Here is a 26,424-nt window from a genome sequence, read left to right as displayed (position 1 = left end):
GTTCACTTAACAACCAGGTTACTAGCTTATGAACTGTGGAGATTCACTTAATAACCATGCGAAGAAATGTCGTGAAATGCGGCAAAACCCAACGAATGTTCACTTAGCCACATAAATGCTCGGCTCAGTTGTAAGTTGATGACTAACTGTAGAAAACATTATCCTAGGGGTAGAAGCAACCTTTGAGGTCTTCAACCCCCATTCCCAGGGGAGGAATTCTTATACAGATAGTTCTCAATTTACGACAGTTCATTTAGCGACTGGCTCAAAGTTACAACAGCACTGGAAAAAAAAAGTGATTTCCGATCGTTTTTCACATAACAGTTGCAGCATTCTCGTGATCACGGGATTTATATTTGGATGCTTGACAGCTGACTCACATATACGACAGTCGCAGCGTTCCCGTGTCACACGATCCCCTTTTGAGACCTTCTGACAAGGAAAATAGAAAAAGTGCAGAGAAGAGCAACCAGGATGATTAGAGACTAAAACATAATGAAGAACGGTTGCAGGAACTGGGCCTGGCTAGTCTAAGGAAGAGAAGGACCGGGGGAGACAGGACAGCATCTTCCAATATTTGAGGGGCTGCCCCAGAGAGGAGGAAGGGGGTCAAGCTATTTTCCAAAGCCCCCGAAGGCCAAACAAGGAATAATGGATGGAAACTGACCAAGGAGAGATTCAACCTGGAAATAAGGATAAACTTTCTGACAGTGAGAACAATCAACCCATGGAACAGAAGTTGCCCTCGGAAGTTGTGGGAGCTTCATCACTTGAGGCTTTCAAGAAGAGATTGGACTATCTGTCAGAAATGGTGTAGGGTCTCCTGCTCAGCCGGGGGGTTGGACTAGATGACCTACAAGGTCCTTTCCAACTCTGTAAATCTGTAACGTCAATGGAGAAGCCAGATTCACTTCTCAACCATGTGACCAATTTAACCGCTGCACTGATTGACTTAACACCTGTGTCAAGAAATACCGTAAAATTGGGGAATTCCCTTCAATGTCTCGCTTAGTGACAGAAATGTGGGGCTCAGTTGTGCTCGTAAGTCAAGGACTAACCGTAATTGCCGGCTCCAGAGAATTCCCCCACATTGCCTGGACAGAATAAATGAGACATCCTTTTTGTGATTTGGCCACTGGAGGGAAACATAAAACTGAATATAGAAAACTGAATTTTCTGTACCCCGCAATACAGGAAGTCCCCAAGTTCATGACCGGAATTGAGCCCAGCATGTATGTTGTTAAGTGAGGCATTTATGCAGTGAGTTTTGCCCCGTTGTACGACTTTCCTCGCCACCTTTGTTAAGGGAATCGATGCCGTTTGTTAAATGAGTCACCCGGTTGTTAAGTGAGTCGGGCTTTTCCCCATCGACTGTCCTCATCAAAAGGTCAATCATGTAAACACCCCCTCACCGCTGCAACCCATCATAAATGCGAGTCAGCTGTCAAGCATCCGAATGTAAATCACGTGACTGTTGGGGGGGGAGAATACCGCCATGGTCGTAAGCGTGGGAAAAAAGGATATAATCACTTTTTTCAGTGCTGTTGTAAGTTCGAACGGTCACTAAATGAACTGTTGTAAGTCGAGGTTTGGCTGTAGATACTAGCATTCTTGCAAACGTCGGCCGAACGAAAGTGCATCTGTATATGTAAAAAGTAGCTGGGTCTCCGTGCTTCGCTCGAAACTTGTGGTGGGGCTTAGTTTTGGGGGAGGAAAATAAGGAGAGAGAAAAAAAACTCTGCCTCTGCCTCACAGCATCCATTGGTATTCACCTGGCTAGCGTCCTGTCAGTGTGTGAGAGAGTTGAGGGCTGTTTGGAAACTAAAACAGTATTGCTGTGTGAGCAAGAAGGAGACAGCAAGGCGCCTGGGCAGGGCTTAGCTCAACTGTTCTGTACTAAAGCTGTTTGGTGCTCTGAAACTGCAACTCCTCTGCCTGTGTTTTGCATTTGGAAGAGATTTCTTTTCAGGTGGGGAGGGGGAGTAGGACTCCTTAGCATCAGAGCATCATCATCATCATCATCATCATCATCATAATAATAATAATAATAATAATAATAATAATAAAAATAAAAAAAAACAACTAATGCTCTGATGGTCATTTCAAAAAAACCCTTTCTTATTGAGCCCCTAGAAGCCAAGCGGAATATACATGCCAAATTTCAAGGTTGTAGGCTTGACAGTTCTGGAGGTTTTGTGATGATGCATGAGTGGTAATTTCACTTATATATATATATATATATATAGATAAATCAAAATGTGTTCTCTCTCTCTCTCTCTCTCTCTCTCTCTCTCTCTCTCTCTCTCTTGTCTTTTGGATAGTTCACCTTTTGTCGGACACAATTCAGGGTGTGACGGCCACAGTCACCGGTATCCAGTATCAGCAATCGTGGCTCTGTATCATGTGAGTCTTTCAAAAATTTATCTGAAAGAATGACCGGAACATTTTGGTGCCAGCAGAATTACGAATCTTCTATCGCAGAAATTAATCTCCTTATCTGTTTGGTTTACTGCATTAGTGGAAGGTTTATACAGGTAGAAATGAGCCCAAAACTTCTGTTACTAAGCAATTGTGTTAAGATATAGGAGATTTAATAGCTGACAACGGCTTTGTTTAGTAACAGGAATGCTGGTTCCAATTGTGGACGTAGGTTGAGGACTACTTGTGCAAGATTTAAGGACGGTGGGTATTTTATTTCAAGCTACTAAATGAGTAGTGACTAGGTGGCAGTTTAAAAAGAAAATTAGCCGCTGGGACATCTCACTTAGAGACCTGGGGATGCTGCTTTGAGCTGTATTCTTGAGAAAGAAAGAAAAAGAAAGAAGGAAAAGAAAGAAAGGAAAGAAAGAAAGAGAGAAAGAAAGAGAGAGAGAAAGAAAGAAAGAAAGAAAAAAAGAAAAGCAATGAAACAATGTAGTAGTTATACAGAAGGGCTTAATTTTCTGGTTTGAGAGTTTATAATCCCTTCATAGCGCATTCAAGAGTACAAAACATTCTTGTGATAGAATTTATGACAGAGTAACATCCCCCCAAGAGGCTGAATATCAAAGAGGGTTTAGGTTTTGCACCCATGGTCCCATATTAATAACTTGGCATTCTGTTAGAAGAGAATAGCCGTACATTGGGGTTGAACCGTGGGGCTCTTCGTCCTCTCTGAGCTGGATGGGTTTTTTTTGCAGACGTCTCATGACCCAACTAGGTAACATTATCAGTGCTAGAAGGGAGTGGGGTGAGGTGTGCAGGGTGGAGGAAAAATGGGGTAAGAGGAAGGGGAGGACTTTGGGGACCTTGGTGCTCTCTGAACTTGGTTGTTTCCCTGCAGACGTTTTATTACCCAACTAGATAACATCATCAATGTTAGAACGGAGAGGGGTTTGCTCCCTGCTTAAATGCAGTAGCTTGTCCTGCCAGTGTTTGTGAGGATGTGGGTTTTTTCCCTTAATAGTTTCCTCCTTAAGGAACTACTTAGTTAGGGAATGGCTTGATCAAAGGAATTTTAACCCTCCTTGGTGCTCTCTGAGCTTGGTTATTTGCTTTCGGACGTTTCATTACCCAACTAGGTAACATCATCAGCGCTAGAAGGGAGTGGGGTTTGGTCTCTTTTTATATGCCTTGTTAGTGTTGGTAGGAATAGTCTGGTGGTTCCTTGAATAGGCTGTTGTTTACCCTTCGTCTGAGTTGGTAGTTTTCTTGTATTGTTTTCTGCTTGATTGTCTGTCTGGCGTTAATCCTTGCTTATCTGTGTGTTGGCTGCTGGAGAGGCTGTGTGTTTTTTTAAAATTTTCTTCTTAGCTTTTATTGTCTTTTTTGAAAAGGGTGTTAAAGTAGTTGGTCCTTCTAAGGAACTGGTTCTTCCAAGTCCTTGGAAAATCGGTAATTTTCAAGGACTCGGGAGAACTACTTGGGGTTACAGCTTCGGTCTCCAGAGGTTGCGCAGGAGGTTTTTAAGAAGAGATGGGACAACCGTTGTCTGAAATGGGATAGGGTTTCCTGCCTGAGCAGGGGGTTGGACTAGATTGACCTCCAAGGTCCCTTGCAACTCCTCTGTGACTCTGTTCCTTCCCTGCACATGAATTGGATCGCCTGCGTGGCCAAGAATCTTCTCAGATAAATATTAGATGCTGGGGTTAATACAGTTCATTCATTCAAAGCTATGACGGCTCTGAAAAAAAGTGATTCAGGACCGTTTTTCATCCTTACGACCATTGCAGCAGCTCCCGTGGTCAAAATTCAGATGTTTGGCGACTGAGTCGCATTTATGACAGTTATAGTGTCTTGGAGTCAAGTGATTCCCTTTTGTGACCGTCTTATGAGCAAAGTCAATGAGGAAGCCGGTGTCCCCAGTTACCCCGCAATTTAAATCATGAGTCACAAGCCAAACTTCCAAAACTTCAAAGGATTTATTGGGAGTTAACATGTCCGGCGCTGCCTGGGTGTAGCCGACTCTGAGGCACACAATTCCTTGTCACCCTTGACCCTGGTTTTCCCTCCACCCCCTGGATGTATCGTAATTCATATTCTCCAATGGGACACCTCCATATTCCAGAGTCATCAATCATGCTCTCCAGTTAGAATTTTGCACGGCAGAAACTTCAGTCACCTAGTTACTATCTCTGGAAAACCATTTATGGAATGTGCTTTCAATTTCCAAGCTGCCCCACTGCTCCCTCCCTCCCTTTCTGTTGGCAACTCTGAAAAGACCATTGAAATATTTTATGACTTGACATTCGGCTCCCCTCACTTCTTGAACAACACAGAAAGAAAACAATTTTATTGGGTGTATAAGACAAGGGTGTTATTAACTGAAGAACTGCAGTGATTCGCTTAACAGCTGTGACAGGAAAGGTCGTAAAACGTGACAAAATCACTCTCAGCCAGTCCTTGAGTATTGAAGGTTTGTCCTAAAAGGAATACAAACTCTAGCTCCTTTGTAGTACAATGATGGTTTATTCATAGATCAGCAAACAGGAAATACTCTTATCTGACAAGAAAGGCTAAAAGCCAGGTAAGGTTAGCGTTGGGTTTGAGTTTGCTACGGAGCCCGTCAGTCACTTAACAAATGTTTTGCTTAGCAACAGGGCCCAATTACCGTCGTAAGTCAAGGACTACCTGTATTCCCAAAAAACATTTGGTGCGTTTATTCCATCATGTCTTCTTAATTAATATGGTGTGGGAAGTGAAAATGAAGACAAAAGTACAGATCGAGGTAACATTTCTTAATTTATCTAGTTTTCTTTGTTCGACTTTTCAGCTGAGAAACTTCCCTTTCAGCTTAACTATTGAGTTTTTTTTAAAGCCAAATTATTCTCTAATGCAAAATGAAGTAATACAATGCCAGTAGCACCTGCTGAAGCAGAATAAAACCATGGTACAGAGAACAAATGGGACAAATTTTCAGTCCTTGGGAAGTTGGTGAATTTTTAAAAAGCTTTTATATATATTCTACTTTCCTTTTTTGGTACCGTGGGAGAGAAAATAATGAAGGAATAAATTTCCTTCCTTTAGAAATGCAAGAGACCAGAAATTTGAATGTAATTTATGACTTAGTCCTTGACTTACAACGACCATTGGGACCAGAAGTTTGTTTGTCAAGAAAGGCGATCATTAAGTGACTTGTGCCTGGTTTTATGATCTTTTTTGCCCATGATTGTTAAGCAAATCACTGCATTCGTTAAGTGAATCATGCAGTCCTTAAGCGAATCCAGCTTATACCCTGTCAACTTTGTTCGTCAGACGCCGGCTGGGAAAGTCACAAATGGAAATCACAGGATCCCAAAAGTTGCAATCGTCATACATCTGTCAGGCTAGACATCCAAAATTTAATCAGGTGACCACAGGGGGTGCTGCAACCGTCATAAGTGCGAGGATCGATTGTAAGTCACGCTGTGGTATCTTCAGACGGTTGCTAAGTGAGGTCTACCTGCGCAGGTAGGCTTCAACTTACGACCGCAACTGAGCCCCGGATTTATGTTGTTGCTAAATGAAAGATTTGCTAAATGAGCTTTGCTCCTTTTTACGACCTTTTCTCGCCGCGGTTGTTAAGTAAATCGTTGCAGTGCAGTTGTCAAATTGGTCACAAGGTTGTTCAGTGATTCTGGATTTTTCCCCATTGAATTGCTTGTCAGAAGGTTGCAAAAGGGGATCACGTGACCCCTGGGATGCTGAAACAGTCATAAGTACATGCCAGTTGCCGAGCATCTGAATTTTGATCACGTGACCACGGGGGAATGCTTGCAATTGGTCGTAAGTGTGAAAAATTGATCAATAACTTTTTTTTCAATGCTCAACAAATGGATTTGAGTCTAGAATTACCTGTATTTTACTTACATACAGTATTCACGAAGACAATTTCTTTTATTTATACACACACACACACACACTGTGATGACCCATGGTAGGATACAAAATCAACAAAGTCACAAAAACAGGTGAAGTCCGTTTAATTCCTTCAACTTGGCTTCAAAGCTCCAAATATCCTTGACTGGAGACAAAAAACTCCCTCACAAACAGTTACAAAAAGGAGGCAATGCCTTTAAACTAAAGGCAAATAAATTATAAATAGGCAAATAAATTTATAAATTATAAATAGGAAAAACAACAGTACAAAGCACACTGAAGCCGTTAAGGAGACAAGGCAGGATAAGGGCTTGAAGACGTCCACAGATATTGAAATATACACACTGAAATGGACGCAAAGAACTGAATGACTAGAAATATTTTCATAATTAATTGCATTAATCAGAAGAAAATTTCTGAAGCTTTAAGGCAACCTTACAATTTAGAATTTCTTGGTAGGAAAAAAAAAGCCCTTTTGTTCAAAATGACATACTTTTTACACCACTTTTGAGTTCCAAACATTCTTGGATTCAAAACGCCCTATATTAAAAACACTGAACATGGTACAATCCTCCTAACCCACATATTTGTCTTACGTTGCTTAATCACACATAAAATAATACATATTTACATTTAATTTAAATTCTATATATAGTATATATACATATATATACAGTTAATCATTTCTTACTGTCTTGATCCTTCCTCTTTTCTAACCAACCATAAAACTTAGCCCATACTTTGCAATAATCCGATTTATCCTTATTTTTTAATTTCTTTGTCAGTTGGTCCATTTCTGCGCAGATCCAAATTTTCCTAATTATTTCCAATTCATTTGGAGTTTCTTTACCTTTCCATAGTTGTGCATAAGCCAATCTCGCAGCTGTAATTATATGAATTATTAAATATATGTTACCCTCCTCATATTTCCCCCACATTAATCCCTAACAGAAAAAACTCCGGTCTATATTCTATTTTGATCCTACATATTTCTTCTAACCATTTCTTCACCCTATTTTGAAACACTCAGGTACGGTGGGGTTTGGTATTGTTTTTTCACATTCCAGTTTGAAGGTTTCAATTATTTTGAGCTGGAAAACACAATTTTAGCTGTTTATGGCCGTGGGCTGGGCAGGCGAGAAGACCTCACTTTAACAAGTCCCCAAGGAAGTGTTGGAAAAAAATTTCTGAGGGAAAGTTGGAGGCGTTAACTGACATATATATATGCGAATTACCTATAGCCAGGAACGCTCACTGCCAAAAAATAAAATAAAAAATTAAATTTAACTTAAATCAAAAACTGGGATGTCCAACCTTGGCAACTTTAAAAGTTGCACTTTTTGATTCATGGACCGTTGTGTAATATTCAGGATCTAGGGGCAATAAAGAATAGGTGGACATTTATCAATCTTTATTTTTTTTTGAGCCATTTATCTGCAGGGAGTCCTTGACTTAAGAACAGTTCATTTAGTGACCGTTCAAAGTTGAAAAAAAGTGATAGGAACATTTTTCACACTTAACGACGGTTGCAGCATCCGCGTGGTCACACGATCAAAATTCAGACTCTCAACTGACTCACATGTATGACGGTTGCAGTGTCCCGGGGGGTCGCGTGATCCCCTTTTGCGACCGTCCGACAAGCACAGTCAACGGGGAAGCCCGATTCGCTTAACAGCCAGGTTACTAACGGAATCGCCGCAGGGATTCCCTTAACAACGGCGGCAAGGAAGGTCGTAACACGGGACAAAACTGACTTAACAGCTGTCTCACCAAGGGAAATTTGGGGCTCCGTTGTAAGACGAGGACCGCCCGTAGAATTCACGTTCCTGCCTTAGTTCCTAAGGATTTAATCTGACTCCTGCTTTCTCTTTTAGCCAAAATGCTGGACCCTGAGAATTTAGGAGAAGAACCAACAATTGCAAATATAAATTATTCTTCCAAGAGATTCTTCCTCTTCTACCGTCTTAGGGGTTCCCCCCCCCCCGCCGCCACTTTGATGACAGGAAAGATGCTTTTTTTTTAATTGTGCAAATGTTCCCTTTAATTAAATGCATTTGCCATAAGGATTGGGGTAATTCATTTACTGAGTAATTGAGGAGCTGAGTAATGTTTCCGTGGAGGTTTTGGAAGGGCTCGGGAGGCAAAAGTACTGGCGGGCCTAAGATATTCTCCTATATTTTGGTTTTCTATCGATTTGAAGGGGAGGCGGGGCGGGAATTAACTGTTGAAACGTTTTCATGGCAGTAAAAGGGATCTGGTCCTTATTTAATAGTGAAGTGGCCCAGTTTTTTATGTGCCTTCAACAACAACCCTGAGAGGTGGGCTGGGTTGAGCAGAGAGAGACGGCTTTCATGCATGAGGCGGGACTAGAACTCACCGTCTCCTGGGGATTGGCCCAAAGCCACCCAGCCAGCTTTCATGCTTAAGGTGGGACTAGAATTCACTGTCTCCTAGTGATTGGCCAAAAGGTACCCAATGGACTTTCATGCCTAAAGTGGGACTAGAACTCACTGTCTCCTGGTGATTGGCCCAAAGCCACCCAGCCATCTTTCATGCTTAAGGCGGAACTAGAATTCACCGTCTCCTGGTGATTGGCCCATAGTCACCCAGCCATCTTACAGGCCTAAGTCTGGACTAGACCTAAGTCTGGATTGGCCCAAAGCCACCCGGCCAGCTTTCATGCCTAAAGTGGGACTAGAACTCACTGTCTCCTGGTGATTGGCCCAAAGCCACCCAGCCATCTTTCATGCTTAAGGCGGAACTAGAATTCACCGTCTCCTGGTGATTGGCCCATAGTCACCCAGCCATCTTACAGGCCTAAGTCTGGACTAGACCTAAGTCTGGATTGGCCCAAAGCCACCCGGCCAGCTTTCATGCCTAAAGTGGGACTAGAACTCACCATCACCTGGTTTCTAGGTGAGCACCTTAACTGCTTCACCAAACCGCTTCTCTAATCCCTAGTATCACCCCCCAAAAAAGTCCCAATAATCTGGGTCCTCATTCTACCGACCTCGGAAGGACGGGATGGCTGAGTCAACCTTGAGCCTGGTGAAGATCGCACTCCAGGCAGTCAGCAGAATGAGCCCGCAATCGCTGCGCTCCCTGGGACGGTAGGGGGTCTCCCGCTAGAGAAGGGGTTGGACTAGAAGACCTTCGGGTTCCCTCCCTTCTTCTTCGGTATTAAACTGGCCAACGGCCACGTGGCTTTTTTTGTGCCAGCCGTTTGTCTCGGGATGACACGTTTCCCATCTCCGCAGGAGCCATAAACGCACCGAGAAGCACGGAACCATTTTCTGCAAGTGATTTAAAAGTAATTTTATGCCTCCTGCTTGGAAGGGAGGCAGCTCCTACATTAGCGGGACTGAATTACCGTGCGTAATCCAGGTCATTATCAAACAATGGTTTTAAAAGAGCAGGGTCGAAAAAAACGTCATGATTTAAATACAAAGCTAACCTCTGGGGTGATGTAAGCAATTTATCTGTTTTCCATTATTATTATTGCTTTTGGTTTTTCTCTTATGCTGGGAGACCAGCTCCGAAGCATTGAATCCGTAACTCAACCACAGTATGAAATACTACGCGGTGGTACCATAAGACTGATCTCTACCTGGTGGGAATCCCACCTCATTTCTGAGTAGTTTTCCTAGGAATTATTAATTCACTTTATTTATTTACTTCTTTGTATATAAGGAGGTTCGACCATGTCATCACATCGATGCTGCAATGGTCATAAGTGTGAAAACGGTCGTAAGTCACTCTTTTCAGGACTATTGTGAGTTCAAACGGTCACTAAATGAATTGTTGTAAGTTGAGGACTACCTGTATCTTTAAAAAGAAAAAAACGGTCCTGTGTAGTATATAATGGCTTAGGCCACCTTCTTCGCTGGATTTTGAATTTCTCCAGAAATTCCTCTTTTTCTTTTTATAATTTTATTTATGATTTTTTTTTCTTTAACATCCAAAATTGCTTGACGAACAATGTATTGTCTGGATCAATATACCTTTTTTGCAAAATGGTAATATTTAATTACCATTTAAATGCAAATTGGCAATATTTAATTATTTAAATGTACATAATCGTAATTTTTCAACTTCTAACATTTGTGTATGCCTTACTAATTATAATACGTTCTATTATATTTCAGGATATATAATACTATTTTCCCAATTTCTACTTTCTACCTCTGTTTTTGAAGAACCACCATGTTAAAAAAAAATCAAAAAAATCTATATCTGTCATCTTTTGCCTTTTATAGAAATGGCTCTTTTTCAATCCCTCTAAAATCCAAGGTAGATTTTTGGATTTAGGAACCAGTTTAGCCAAACAAACCTCCAAGAACTTTTGAAAAGGGCTTTTGATAGTCAAAAAATAACTAAAAAGTGATTACAAGAGGATTTTGGCCACTTTGGTGGAGCTGGAGAACTATTTATAGTCAATTCAGCGTTCAAATTTTCTCTTTTTTCCCTTGCCCAATATCCAGTGTGTTGGACAGCCTTCGTTTTGGGGCTGAAAGCACAGTTTCCATCTGCTTTCGTTATCGTTAACTAGCCAGATACTCCATGCTTCACTACGAAACTATGTGGTCGGGCTTAGTTTCTGGGGAGGAAAATAAGGAGATAAAAATTTTGCCTCTGCCTGCCAGAATCCATCAGTGTTCATCTTGGCTAGCATCCTGTCAGGGGGTGAGAGAGTTGAGGGCTGTTTGGAAACTGAAAGAGTATTTGCTGTGTGAGCGAGAAGGAGACAGCAAGGAGCCTGGGCGTGGCTTAGTTCAACTGTTCTGTACTCAAGCTGCTTGGTGCTGCTGTGAAACTGAAACCGAAATTCCTCTCCTCTGCTTGTGTTTTGTATTCGGAATAGATTTCTTTCCAGGTGGGGAGGGGGAGTAGAACTCCTTAGCATCAGAGCATGTTAATAATAATAATAATATAGGAAATACTCTAAATGTTCTGATGGTCATTTCGAAAAATCCTTTCTTAGTGAGCCCCTAGAAGCCAAGAGGAACAGACATGCCGAATTTCAAGTTTGTAAGCTTTACGGTTCTGGAGATTTTGTGATGATGCGTGAGTGGTATTTCGCTTTTATATATAGAGAGAGATGGACAGATCTGCCATCAAGATTTTTTTTTTTTTAAACTTCTGACAAGTGTGAGAACTTCTCTTCACACTTCAGGATGCTTTTCAAAAGCCATCTCAGGCCCCTGAATTTCATTTTAAAATGTAATTTTATTTTTCAAGCCAAACTATGAAATCTCAGCTGCCTTGTAGGTTGCAAGGAGGTGGGGTGGATGAACTCCTTGGATTTCGGGTCATTTAAGGCCTCCAAAAAGATTGTGTCGCGGCAAATTTCACGGGGTGAAGTGATGTCAAAAGAGACCCCCTGATTCATTTAGTGACTGAAGTTACAACAGCACCGGAAAAAGTGACTTACGACCGTTTTTCACACTTAACAACCATTGCAACATCTCCCCGGTCGCGTGATCAAAATCCAGACGCTTGGCAACTGGCTCATACTTACGACGGTCGCAGTGATTCACTTAACAGTTACGGCAAGGAAGGTCTTAAAATGGGACAACATTCACTTCACAACTGTCTCACTTAGCAACAGAAATTTGGGGGGCTCTGTTGTGGTCGTTAGGCCGAAGCCTGCCTGTATTATTTTTTCACTAGAAGGACATGCTTTGAGGAACACAGCGTTTCCCAAATATAGTAATAAAATAATACGCCTTTTTTTTTTCTTCCCCTCCGAGATGGGATCAACGTTATTGCAACTGAATAAAAATGGAACTTCTGCCATCTTAGTGGATGTGAAAACCCTGAATTGCAAATAGGGCATTAAGCAGTTCTCTTCTTGCACCAGTTTTGGCTGATGAATATACATGAGAGCGCCAACCATCTAAGAAGCCGGGGAATTTGACAGATAACCCAGAAATTCTCTTGCATCTGCTGCCCGTTAATGGCAATAAATGGAAGTTTGTGCGAGAAATGGACACGCAACCAACTTCTTTGCAGATCGAAGATTTTCTCAGCCATCCACAGTGGAGCTGAGCAACATCAATGCCATATGAACTGCTTAGCCTATAAGTCTCATTAGCCAGATTTCTTACAGATTTTTTTTTATTTTTAATTGATGAGCTGTCACTGGGTGACTACGGAGATTCTCAGTCATCCAGGCCATGGAGGATCATGAAAGGCCCGGAGACTAAAACATACGAAGAGCGGTTGCAAGATTTGAGTTTGGCCAGTCAAGAGAAGAGGAGACATGATAGCAATATTCCGGTATTTGAGGGGCTGCCACAAAGAGGAGAGGGTCAAATTATTCCCCCAGGGACCTGAAGGCAGGACAAGAAGCAATGGAATGAATTTCCCCCCTTTTTTTAATTGAGTCCTTTAGAAGAGACTGGACTCTGGGGACTTTCAGATCTGATGGGGGACTGCCACTACTTTAACCCCCAGTCAGCATCTTGCAGGCCTGGAAGACAAACCACATCAAAAAGGAGGAGGAGAATTTTGGCCTTCGGTTATCCTAACATTAAAAATATGGGAAGACTATCCTGAAATGAGAGAAACAAGGAATGGTGCCCAGCCTAATCAAGAAACCACAAAAACACTCTCGCCAACATTGACAGGATAAGCTAATTGTTTATAAACAAAGACCAATCCCACTCCCTTGTTGCACTGATGATGTTACCTAGTTGGGTCATGAAATGTCTGCAAAGAGAGCAACCAAGCTCAGAGAGCACCAAGATCCCCACAGTTCCCTTCCTCTTCCTCCTCCTCCTCCTCCTCCTCCACCTGTACCACTCCCTTCTAGCACTGATGATGTTACCTAGTTGGGTCATGAAATGTCTGCAGGAGAGCAACCAAGCTCAGACAGCACCAAGGACTCCACAGTTCTCCTCCTCTTCCTCCTCCTCCTCCTCCTCCTGCACCACTCCCTTCTAGCACCGATGATGTTACCTAGTTGAGTCATGAAATGTCTGCAGGAGAGCAACCAAGCTCAGACAGCACCAAGGACTCCACAGTTCTCTTCCTCCTCCTCCTCCTCCTCCTCCTCCTCCTCCTCCTCCATCACCACCACCACCACCACTCCCTTCTAGCACTGATGATGTTACCTAGTTGGGTCATGAAATGTCTGCAGGAGAGCAACCAAGCTCAGAGAGCACCAAGGAACCCACAGTTCTCTTCCTCCTCCTCTTCCTCCTCTTCCTGTACCACTCCTTTCTAGCACTGATGATGTTACCTAATTGGGTCATGAAACGTCTGCCAGAGAGCAACCAAGCCTAAGAGAGCCCCAAGGACCCCATGTTTCTACATGAATCCTCAAAAGACGAGAGAAATCAATTGTTTCATCTCTGTTGACATTCTCTTTCCTTTTTTTTTTTCAAGGGGGTTAATGGGTCACTTCCTCACGATCCTTCCAAGAAATAAGTGTTTGATGCCTGAGTGGTACATATATTTTTTTTTGTGCTAATTATAAGAGTCTTCCCTAATCGCTCCCAGGTTCACTAATCCACCTTGGAAGCAAGGGCTAATTGCTCCTTCCTTTCAAGCCAACTTCCTTCCTTCCCAGAAAATGATCCCAACCATATTCTAGAACAGCGGTCGCCAACCCGTGGGGTGGGCACCAATGGTGGTCCGCAAGAAAACTTTGGTGGTCCGCAGAGAAATGTCACCCCCAAAGCAATTAATCCAGGCTGCATGGGAAGACAAGGCTTGCGTCGCATTGCGAACAACATGTAGTGAGGGGAGGGGGGGAAGGGCAGAGGGGGGGGACTTGCCCCACTCACCCCACGCACCTGGCCTGGCCGCCAGGCTGCTCCTTTCGGCTTCTTTCTTCTTCTGCTTTTGGCGGCACGCAAGGAAAACAGCCAAAGTCTTTCTTCCTTTCCCCCAAATATGCCAGAAATGAGTCTTTGGGACTCATTTGCAAGGCCTCCTGCTCCAAGAGGCTGTGCCGGCAAAGACTCGTTTCCTGCGGAGTTTGCGGAGAGAGAAAGAAAGACTTCTGCGGCTTCTGCTGCTTTCCTTGCACGAAGCCAAAAGTCTCTCTCTGTGTATGTCTCTCTCTCTCTCTCTCTCTCTCCCCCCATGAGAACAGGGCTGGAGACGGTATCCTGCGATCCCAAATCAAGAACGGTAGGAAAACGGGGTGGGGGATTTTCCTGCAGACTTTTTGGGGGGATTTTCCCAGGGTCTCTGGTCCGCGGGATGTATAAATGATAAAAGTTTGGTGGTCCCCGAGGCCCAAAAAGTTGGCGAACCCCGATCTAGATCTCTGATAACCCTCCTATCTCGTTTTGACAGTTGCACTATAAAATCGCTCCAACGACGTCACGTTTGTATCAGCCGCCTTGAAAGACCCCAGAATTGGGGGGAGAATTCCTGTGAAGTGAGGTTCGTCATTTTGGTGCTGGCCCCTCCAAAAATGGTACGTCTGCTTTCCTTCTGGGCTGGTGTGGGACTTGATCTTCCCTGCCTGGGTGGAGTTTTCCAAGCAGAATCCGTCCCTGATTCCAGTGATGGTGAAAGAACTCCCGTGTGGGACATCATATGAATAGAATAGAAAAGAACAGAACAGAACAGAATAAATATTGGAATGTAGAATTAGAATAGAATAGAATAGAATAGAATTAGAATAGAATAGAATAGAATAGAATAGAATAGAATAGAATAGAATAGAATAGAATAGAATAGAATAGAATAGAATAGAATAAATATTGGAATGTAGAATAGAATAGAATTAGAATAGAATAGAACAGAACAGAATAGAAATAGAATAGAAGTAGAATAAATATTGGAATGTAGAACAGAACAGAACAGAATAGAATAGAATAGAATAGGAGTAGAATAGGAATGGAATGGAATAGAATAAGGAAAGAATGGAATGGAATGGAATGGAATAGAATAGAATAGAATTAGAATAAATATTGGAATGTAGAATAGAATAAATATTGGAATGTAGAATAGAATAGAAATAGAATAGAGAATAGAATAAATATTGGAATGTAGAATTAGAATAGAATAGAATAGAATAGAATAGAAATAGAATAGAGAATAGAATAAATATTGGAATGTAGAATAGAATAGAATAGAAATAGAATAGAATGCAGAATAGAATAAATATTGGAATGTAGAATGGAGTGGAGTGGAGTGGAACAGAATAGGAATAGAATGGAATCTAGAGGAGCAGAACGAAACAGAACAGAATAGAATAACAGAGTTGGAAGGGACCCTGGAGGTCTTCTAGTCCAACCCTCTGCCCAGGCAGGAAACCCTACCCCACTTCAGACAAAATGGTCACCCAACATCTTTTTAAAAACTTCCAGTGTTGGAGCATTTCCAACCTCTGGAGACAGGTTGTTCCACTGATTAATTGAAATGAATGAATTGAAAGCGCGGCTCCCTTACTTTGCTCGTATTTGCCCCCTCAGAAAAGTACCAAAACGGCAACCGAAGTGGGCCGGACTTTTGCCACCATGTTTTCGGACATCACCTTCCGACAGAAACTCCTGGAAACCAAGACGGAGGAAGAATTCAAAGAGGCTTTGGTCCACCAGCGTCACTTGCTGATGGTGGTCAACCAGAGGCCCTCGGCAGTGACCGGTGACCACAAGGCTCATGGTTCCAAACCGCTGAAGGTACGGGAGGAGGGGCGTGGCCGCCGCCTGGTTTCAGGTCCTTGGAATACGACCGTGTCTCTCTTAGAGGAGTTTGCTGCTGCAGGTCTCATCCTAAGTTCAAGGAAGGGTAATGACGGGTGGTCCTCGACTTACGGCCACAATTGAGCCCAGAGTTTCCATGGCTAAGCAAGAGAGTCGCGTTTTGTGACCTCCCTCGCTAGAGTTGTTAAGCGCATCGCCACGGTTGTGAACTGAGCCCCGCGGTTGCAAGTGAATCGGGCTTCCCCGTGGCTGGTCAGAAAGTCGCAAAAGGAGATCGTGTGATTCCCCCCCCGGGATGCTGCGACCGTCGTAAATCTGAGTCAGAGGCCAAGGGTCCGTGCTTTGACCCAAAGCCTCTGAGATGGCTGCAACGGTCGTAAGTGTGAAACATCGGCGATACATCACTTTTTTATTTTTTAGTGGGGTCGTGGATTCTCACGCTCACCAAATGAATGGTTGTAAGTCAAGGATTACCTGTACATAGTTTTAATTTTTAGGCCCCGCTACATAACCTCACCTGGAAGAGGAGGTTGGTTAGAAGTTCGGGGATAAAGACCCTCAAAGACGGACAGGGGAGCCACCCGGCCAGCAAACAACAGAAAGCGAAATTCATTTTGGGGGATCCTTGGTGCTTTTCTGAGCTGGGTGGTTTTCTTGTGGACGTTTTATTACCAAACTAGGTAACCTCATCAGTGCTAGAAGAGAGTGGAGTTTGAGGGGGGGGGAGGGAGGGAGGGAGGGAGGGAGGAAGGAAGGAAGGAAGGAAGGAAGGAAGGAAGGAAGGAAGGAAGGAGGAAGACCATGGGGTCCTTGGTGCTCTCTGAGCTTGGTGGTTTTCTTGCGGACGTTTCATGACCCAGCTATGTAACATTATCAGTGCTAGCCAAGTGATGTTTCTGATTACTGTCCTGTTACTACATCAGTAGGATGTTACTTTTTTGGGTGATGAAATACCTGCAAGAAAACCACCAAAGTCAGGCCCCACAGTCCTCCTCCTCCTCCTCCTCATCTTCCAGTCCACAAACCTCACACTCTTCTAGCACTGAGGATGTTCTCTAGTTTGGTAACGAAACCCTTGCAAGAACAACATCAAGCTCAGAGAACACCAAACACCTTACAGTCCTCCTCCTCCTCCTCCTCCTCCTCCTCCTCCTCCTCCTCCTCCTCCTCCTCCTCCTCCTCCTCCTCCTCCTCCTCCTCCCTCCTCCCTCCTCCTCCTCCTCCTCCCTCCTCCTCCTCTCTTCAAATCCTTCTCTGTTCTAGCACTGATGCCATTACCTAGCTGGGTCATGAAACGTCTGCAAGAAAACCACCAAGCTCAGAGAATGCCAAAGACCACCACCATCCCCCCACCCCTCCTCTCCACAAATCCTTCTCTGTTCTAGCACTGATGATGTTCCCTAGTTGGGTCATGAAACGTCTGCAAGAAAACCACCAAGCTCAGAGAGCACCAGGGACCCCACAGTCGTCGTCCTCCTCTTCCTCTTCCTCCTCCTCCTCCTCCTCCTCCTCCTCCTCCTCCTCCTCCTCCTCCTCCTCCACTTCACTCCCTTCTAACACTGATAAAATTACCTAGCTGGGTCATGAAACATCTTCAAGAACCACCCCCAAGCTCAACCCCAACCTTCAAAGACCTTCTTCTCAAATCAACTTTGCCTGAGTTGGCGGTGGTTTCAAGGGCTTTGCGGTGCAAAAGCCAGGCCCACTTGGGCCTCTTCGCGGTGCCTCCTGAGCACCCCGGGTGCCATTTTGGAAGGGCCCCGTTTCCCCCTCCCTCCCTCCCTCCTTCCTTTTAAAGTTCCTCCCAGCGTACAGGGTGACCGCTCCTCCTTTCTTTGAACGCAACCCGGCCGCGGATTTTGTCCCGCCTGGCTGGCGAAAGGCCGGCGTGGCCCTCGGTCTTTTTTTTTTTTTCTCCCTCCCAACAATAGAGGGGGGTTTTTTTTGGCGGCGGGGGTGTGTGTGTGACCCGAAAATAATAAACATTTCCTTCCTTCCCTCAGCTGCACGAGTTCTGCAATGTTGGCAAAGGGATTTTTTGATGACATCGCACGGAGGTTCCCAGTCTACGCTCTGGATTTCACCGACGGTAGGCGAGCCGTTGTTTACGGGGGGCGTTGTGGGGGGGGGGCAAGAGGCCACGTTTCTCCCGTGTCCTGTTTTCCGGCGGCGCCTGACAATTCGGCCTCGCTGTTGAAAGGGAAATGGAGCGCTGGGGCAGCGGCGGGGTTGATTCCCACTGTCTTCAGCCAGAAGGGATGCCGCCGCCTCGACCACATCCCAGGGTCATCCAGGTGCACAAAGAGGTTTACCTGCAGGACCAACACACGGCGTGGATAGTCCCCTGCCCAGCGTTGTTATCTCATTCGCAGAGTCACCTTTTAAATAGAGTTTGAGGGGGTCCTCGGTGCTCCCTGATCTCGGTTTGGGTTGGGTTTTTTTTGTGTTTTTTTTGCAGACGTTTCATTGCCAGACTAGGTAGCATTTCTTAGGGGCAGTAAATACCTGCACCAAACCCCCATTGCCTTCTAGCACTGATGCTGTTACATAGTTTGGTAATGAAACGTCTGCAAGAATACTACCAAGCTCAGAGAGCACCAGGGATCCCACAGTTCTCCTCCTCTTCCTCCTCTTCCTCCTCTTCCTCCTTCTCCTCTTCCCCCTTCTCCTCTTCCTCCTTGTCCTCTTCCTCCTTGTCCTCTTCCTCCTCCTCCTCCTCCTCCCACTCCTCTCTGCAAACTCCATCATCTTATAGCATAGATGCTGTTACATAGTTTGCTAATGAAACGTCTGCAAGAATACTACCAGGGATCCCACAGTTGTCCTCCTCCTCCTCCACCTCCTCCTCCTCCTCCTCTTCTCTGCAATCTTCATCCCCTTCTAATATCTTTTTTTTAATTTTAAAAATATTTATTAAACATATTTTCACAATTAAAAACACGTTTCCACTCATTACAGCATGTTCATAACAGTGTTCATTCACATTGACACATTTCTAGACGTATAGGTTATTACTAAGTATTATTATAGTTATTTCTACATTCAGTTTAAGGCATATATTCACATATTTATTTACATAGTTATATATCCCCTTGATGCTGTTACATAGTTTGGTAATGAAACGCCAGCAAGAAAACTACCAAGCTCAGGGAGCACCAAGGACCCCACAGTTGTCATTCTCCTCCTCCTCCTCCTCCTCCCCTCAAGACAAGAGTCTTGACTCCCTCCTCTTTGGGGCAACCCTTCAAGCGTCTGAAGCTGTCTATCATGTCCTCTTAGTCTTTCTCTTTGTTAACCTAGACACACAGAATTCCCTTAACTGTACATCATTCATCCTTCTCAGAAATGCACAGCTACCATTCCTAATACAGGTAATTCCCGACTTAACCATCTTTCTTTAGCGATGGTTCAAAGTTACAACGGCACTGGAAAAAAGTGACTTATGGCTGTTTTTCACACTTACGACCATCCCTCACGTGTTTTAAAGTCAGGCGCTTGGCAAGCGACTCGCATTTACGACGGTTTTAGTGTCCCAGGGTCACTTTTGAGACCTTCTGACAAGCAAAACCAATGGGGAAGCCGGATTCACTTAACAAATGCATCACTAATTGAACAGCTGCAGGGATTCACTTAACAACTGCGGCAAGGAAAGTCGTAAAATGGGGCAAAACTCACTTCACAACTGTCACGCTTAGCAAGGGGTAAATCTGGGGCCCAGTTGCGTGTCGTTCTTAGGGATGCATAGCTACCTTCCCATTATAGGAGAGAAAATGGAAGAGTATTTCATTTATTATTATTATTTTTGTCTGCTTGAACTTAAAATAGCTCCACTCCTTCCTTCCGCGTTGCCCCATTTTTAATTTCATTGGTGACAATGGAGCGTGAAGGAATGTTGAAGAACCAGCATTTTGAAATATAATAAGTGCAGCTGGGGCTGTGAAGGGTCCCCTCTGCAAGGTTTGCATGCTATTTGGAGACTCGGATGAAATATAACAAAAAATTTCTCCTTGTGCTTTGCTATAAAAGGTCTGGATAAGGAAGGATTTACTGCCCAGAATCGGGCACCTTATTTCATCAGCTTCCTTCTGATGCTTCGGTTGATAAATATTACCTGTCCGTAACTATTGATCCTAATAGTTTGGGGTGGTGAAAGTTTTAACTCAGCAATATAGAAGGATGGGAGGGAGGGATGAAGGAATAGAAAGGAAGGAGGGAGAACGGATGGAAGGATGGATGGGTAGATGGAAGAGGGAGAGGGAGGGAGGGAAGGAAGAAGAAAGGGAAGGAGGAAGGGAGGAAAAGAACAAAAGGGGAGCTAAGGATGGAAGAGGAAGAAAGAATAAAGAAGGGAAAAAGAAAAGGAAAAGAAAGAAAAAGGGGAGGGAGGGAGAAGAAGAAGAAGAAATAAGGAAGGAAGGAAGGAAGGAAGGAAGGAAGGAAGGAAAAGGAGGATGGATAGTTGGAAAAGGGAGAGGGAAGGAGGGAAGGAAGAATAAAGTGGGAAGCAAGAGGGGAAAAATGAAAGGAGCTAAGTAAGCAAGAGGAAGAATGGAAGAATAAAGAAGAGAGGAAGTAAAAGAAAGAAAGAAAGAAAGAAAAAGAAAGGAAGGAAGAAAGAAAGAAAGAAAGAAAGAAAGAAAGAAAGAAAGAAAGAAAGAAAGAAAGAAAGAAAAGTGAGGGAGGGAGGAAAATAATGAGAGGATGGATGGAAAAAAAGGGGAGTGAGAAGGAAGAGTAAAGGGAATAAATGAAAGGGGAACTAAGGAAGGAAGATAAAGGAAGAAAAAGAAAGGGAGGAAGGAAAAGAAAGAAAGGGAAAGGAGAGAGAAGAAGGAAGAAATAAAGAGGGGAAGGTAAAGGAAAGGAAGGAAGGCCCATATCTAATAATCTCAATGGCCTTCACGCTCTTGTGACTACAGTTCCCAGAATCCCCTAGGCCGACACCTGGTGCATTTCTACGGTTTTTAACCCGCTCTCTGGTGTTTGTTTTAGGCATCATCGGCACCAACAAAGCGATAGGGAAATACATCACCACTATGATCTTCCTCTACTTCGCCTGCCTCCTGCCCACCATCGCTTTCGGCTCCCTCAATGACGAAAACACCGAGGGGGTCATCGGTGAGTTGGCCTTGCCTTAGTGACTTTCGGGATTCCCGGCGGGGTGGAGGGAACCTCTGGGCATTGGGGGAAAATCCCTTTGTCAACATGTCCTGCGCAGAAGGGAAAAAAAAGAAAAAATCCCTCTCTGTTCTGACCCAAACCTCGTTCCAAGGAAACAACCAAACAGAGAGAAAAGCAAAACCTTGTCATGATTCTTTACGAATTCCTGTTCCTTCCCGGTTAAAAGTCTGTTTCAAACTAATTGTCCCTGATAAGAACCAGCCTTGCCAAGGTGGTGCGAGGCTGCCAAGAACACGAGATAAAGTTGCCAAGAAGTATTTCAAACACAAAGAGTCTCCAAACACAATTCCGAACGTCCACAAGGCTTGAGTGCAAAAACGTCTTTGCTTCCTGCAAAGAACTACGGTTTCTCAGCTGGCTTTTATCCCTTATGGGAAGAGCCATCAACTTGCAGCCTTATTCCCGAGTCGCTCGTGCTGTTGCAGCTGCTCTTCCTTTCGAACAGCCGTGCGTGCATGCGCACTGGGCACAGGCTCCTCGGGGTGCTCTTCCTTACTGCTGCCAGCCTCCACAATCTCCAAAGGCAGCACTCCCCTCCCTGAGGGTCCTGGCCCCATCCCTGCATCCCACGCAGGCCCCTCATCCGAGTCCTCACTTTCCAAGACCTCAGCCGTCCGCACCTGCTGCTGCTGAACCACAACACTCTAGCAGAAAAGTACAGGCAGTCCTCAATTTAACGACCGCAATTGCCTTCCAAATTTCTGTTGCTAAGCGAGAAATCTGGTTTAAGTCAGTTTTGCGAACCCTCCTCAATCGAATTGGCGGCATTGGGAACGTCTGTACTGTCAACTCATAAAATATGTCCCTGGTCTTTTTAGAGTTGCCAACAGAAAGGGAGGGGGGAGCAGTGCGGCAGCTTGCAAACTGAAAGTGCATTCCATAAATGTTTTCAAAGATAGTTTCTAGGTGACCGAAGTTTCTGCCCAGCAAATATCTAACTGGAGAGCCTGATTGATGACTCTGGGCTATGGATGTATCCCATTGGAGGATATGAATTAGGATACACCCAGGAGGTACAGGGGGGAAAACCAGGGTCAAGGGTGCCAATGAATTACGTGTTTCAGAGTCAGCTACACCCAGGCAGTGCCGGACATTTAACACCCAATAAATCCTTTTGAAGGTTTGGAAGTTTTGGCTCGAAACTCAGGAATTAAATGGGGTTAAGTGCCGGAATCCTGACATGTACATTTGAATTATTTGCAGAATTTACTTTGTACAGGTTAAGTCTTAGATTTAACGACAGCTCGTTTTAGTGACCGTTCGAAGTTACAACGGCATTGAAAAGAGTGGCTTGTGACCGTTTTCCCACACTTAACGACCGTTGTAGCAGCATCCCCGCACGGTTAATGTGATTTATCTCCAGAATGCTTGAAAACCAACTCACATTTATGACGGTTGCAGCGTCCCAGAGTTGTGTGAATCCAACCTTTTTTTTTTTTTTTTTGAGACTTTTTGACAAGCCAAGTCGACAGGGGAAGCCCGACTCACTTAACAACCCTGTGGCTGACTTAACAACTGCAGGGATTCCCTTCACAACCGAGGCAAGAAAAGTCGTAAAATGGGACAAAACGGTCACTTCACAAATGTCTTCACTTAGCGATGTAAATTTTGGGCTGCATTGCGGGTCGTATGTATGTTGAGGACTACCCGTCTTTAAAATCCCGATAAAATGTTGGAGTGCAGCGATGAACAGCAAAAAAAATAAAATAAAACCCCTTTGCAAGGAAGGACGGCTTTTAAAAATGGTCGTTTTAGCTAGAGACGGCTCTAAAAATAAATAAAAGGCCGTAGCAAGGATTTTTTAAAAAAAAAAAAAATTAAAAACGCTCTTCTGTCCAAAGAAAAACACAAGCCTTTGTTGGAACCAGACCAATATCTCTTAGCTTTATTTTTCTGCTTTTGTCTACTGGGGCCCAAAGTCCAGGAAATTCCATTTTTTCCCCTGATTTTGAAGTTTATAAAAGATAAGAACAGCCGATCTTGCTGAGCTGCAAGGACAGAGTTGTGCTAAGGCACACAAAAAATGTCAGGATTCCGGCAGTTACTCCAATTAAACCATGAGCCTTGAGCCACACTCCCAAAACTAAAAAAAAAAGATTTATTTGAAGGTAAAATTCTACGTCCGGCATTTACCTGGGCGTAGTCAACTCTGAGGTACATAATTCACCGTCACCCTTGATCCTGCTTTTCCCTGGGTGTATCATCCAATGAAAAACGTCCGTAACCAAGAGTCATCAATTAGATTAATTCGATTTTTGCTTGGCAGAAGCTTCAGCCATCTAATCAGTCTTTGAAGAAAATGTGAATGGAATGTACTTTCGATCCCACAGTGCCGCCTGCTCTTTGACTCTCCCCCTTCTTTCTGTTGTCAACTATAAAACGTGTATACAAAATGTTTTATGAGTTGACACAGACACAGACACACACACAAATACACCTAGACACCTCCCTGAAAACCTAAAGGAGTCTCAGACTATAGCTTCAACCTTGTTTATGCCTATAGGCTCCTCTGAACAATATTTTCAACGAAATTAAATTTGGCAGAGCAAGGCACACAATGTTTCTGTTCTCTGTCCTCTCTTAACCAGACTGGATAGGTTCCAGAAACCATCATCCCCAGCAGGAGGGGGTGTTCCTCTCCAAATAGCAATATCCTTTGCCTTGCTTGTGGTGTGTGAGGATACAAATAGTGCTCGATTTACGACCGCAGTTGACTCCAGACTTTCCGGTTGTTAAAGTGAGTTTTGCCTCTTTTTACAACCGTTCTTGCCAGCGTTGTTAAAGAGAATCCCTGCTGTTGTTAAGTGGATCGTGCGGCCATTAAGCGAATCTGGCTTCCCCCCCCACCATTGATTTGGCTTGCCGGAAGGTTACAAATGAACCCTGGGATGCTGCGACGGATTAAGTACATGCCAGTTGCCAAGCGCCCGAATTTTGATCATGTGATCACGGAGATGCTGCAATGGCCATATGTGTGAAAAACATTCATGGGTCGGGTTTTTCTTGCCTCCGGGCCTCAGGGAAACTTCCTGGGCGAAGCAGTAAGACAGCAAGGGGGATCCTGGCATAGCTGATCATCGGAACAGCTGATCGTCGGGAGGAAAAAGAAAAAAGAGAGAAAGAAATACTGGTTCGGCCGAACTGGTAGCTGTTTTGTTTACTACCGGTTTGGCCGAATGGTAGCATTTTTCACTACCGGTTCATGCGAACCGGGCTGAACCGGTAGAATACCACCATTGACTTACAACCATTCATTCCGTGACTGCTCAAAATTAACAATGGCCCCGATCGAAAGGACGTAACAACCGTCTTTCACACTTAATGACTGCTGCGTCATCCCCATGGTCAAGGGCTCCAAATTCAGACACTTGGTAACTGACTCGTATTTGTGACGGGTGCAGCGTCCCGGGATCGCCTTTTGCGACCTTCCCGACAAGCAGAGTCCAAGCGGGGAAGCCAGATTCCCTTAACAACCGTGGCGAGAAAAGTCGCAGAAGGGGGCGAAACTCACTAACAACGGCTGCGCTGGGCAACAGAAACGTATTCGGAGTTTTACAGCGATAATTCAGCGCCAGAAAAACAAACACCGATGGCTGATGCTTCATTGAACGTCTTTATAAACACAATAAGTAGATTTTATAAACCAGTTGTAGATTTCTCCAACATGGAGCAAACGCAGACAGAGGTAGGCGTGTTACAAGTTCGGAGCTCCAGCGAGCAACTCAGAAAGAGACCTCAGTTTCACTTGAGTTCAGCAGGCAAGCAGAGGAGAGAAGCCATTTCATCTTCTAGACAGACTCAGAGCTTAACATAGCTGCAGAGTTGCAGAGCTTAATATAGAGCCTTCTAGTTTCAGTTTCCAAACAGTCCTCATTGGCTGACTTAGTTGCTACGCCTATTCATTGGCTGACCTTGTTACCATGCTCTATTCCAATTCATGAATAGACTCTGACAAAACACGGGGTCAATCGTAGTCATAGGTCGAGGACTACCTAAAGTGGGAGAAGATTCCTGCGCGTAGCATGTTAGCAATAAAGCGGTTGAATTGGACTTTTGAATCTGGACTTGGTTTTTCCTGCCTGACGATGATGCTGCGGTTTAAAGCAGGTTGACTCCAGCCGATTCTGAATTTTTTTTTCCCCCCGGTGTTGTCTTTTGATTTCCAGACGTGCAAAAGTCGATTGTGGGCCAGTGCATCGGCGGCCTGGTTTATGCGCTCTTTGCTGGCCAGCCACTTGTGGTGCTTTTAACCACAGCTCCTTTGGCTCTGTATATCAATGGTGAGTTCGTCCTTTCTCGGTTTTCTGTACTTTATTTTATTTATTTTTTTACTCTATTTATTTTGATTTGTCAATCGCTTGCAAGATAATAGGAATGAGTATAAATGTGATGACCCAAAGGGGTGTGGCACAAAAGCAACACAATCAAATAAGCAAGAAGAATCCCTTTATTATCTCCAACTTTGCCCCCCGGTGTCCTGGTTACATTCTGGGCTGGAGAAAAACTCTCCCAGGAGCAGCTTTTGACTGTAGAAAATTCAGTCTGAAAACGAAGTACATACAAGCCGTAACTAAAAATCCACACAAACCGCGCTGCAGTGATTAACTTGACAAGGCAGGAGAAGGAATTGCAGACTTGAAAGGCCTGCAAAACACACACAGTCGGGAAGATACCAGGAACCCAGATAAGCCTCGACGATACCAGATAATTCACAATTTGCTCCCAACAACTTGCTGTGCGCAGCTTCCCTTTTTAAACACAGCTAATGAAGGGAATCAGGGCCCTTTCCTCCCCCGTAAGCCATGCAACTCAGGCTGCTCCCTTCTCCGTTCCTCCCTGTGTGCCCTAGGATGAAGAGGGGGTGGGCCTGGATCTTCTTCTGAACCCCCTCTCCCTTGTTCTACCTCTCCCCCTCCTCTGCCCAGCCGGACTTTGCCCTTCCCCACTTTCTTCCACAGCCACTGGAGCCACACTCCTGCTCCCTGTCAGCTATTCGGCCTCCCCTCCCAAGCAGATTCCAACGGGGGCATGAGTATAAACATGAGTAAGAATACAGGAAATGCATACGAATAAATGGGGATAATAGGACAGAGACGGTAGGCAAGATGGTGCGCTTATGCTGGAAACTCACCTTCTCCTGGTTATAGACCCAAAGCCACTCCATTGACATTCGTGGCTGAAGTAGGATTAGAACTCACGGTGTCCTGGTAATCGGCCCCAAATCACCCAGCTGGCTTGCAAG

At 44.3% G+C, this 26,424-nt stretch overlaps 1 protein-coding gene across 1 annotated transcript in view; it reads left to right on the top strand.

Annotated features, from left to right (window-relative positions):
- SLC4A11 (solute carrier family 4 member 11) overlaps nucleotides 1–26,424 on the top strand; it is a 125,380-nt gene that overhangs the window by 70,518 nt on the left and 28,438 nt on the right. Inside the window, 7 exon segments of the mRNA XM_087935667.1 lie at nucleotides 2,322–2,403; nucleotides 14,644–14,767; nucleotides 15,771–15,977; nucleotides 18,005–18,037; nucleotides 18,039–18,090; nucleotides 20,994–21,119; nucleotides 25,349–25,462. Of these exon segments, the coding sequence (XP_087791793.1) occupies nucleotides 2,322–2,403; nucleotides 14,644–14,767; nucleotides 15,771–15,977; nucleotides 18,005–18,037; nucleotides 18,039–18,090; nucleotides 20,994–21,119; nucleotides 25,349–25,462 (738 nt within the window).

Source organism: Pseudonaja textilis, chromosome 6 (assembly GCF_049901715.1).
Source record: "Pseudonaja textilis isolate UNSWEBS1 chromosome 6, rPseTex1.2, whole genome shotgun sequence".
Lineage (NCBI taxonomy): Eukaryota > Metazoa > Chordata > Lepidosauria > Squamata > Elapidae > Pseudonaja > Pseudonaja textilis.
Note: the sequence above shows the minus strand (reverse complement) of the source record. Positions and strands in the feature narration are given on the sequence as shown.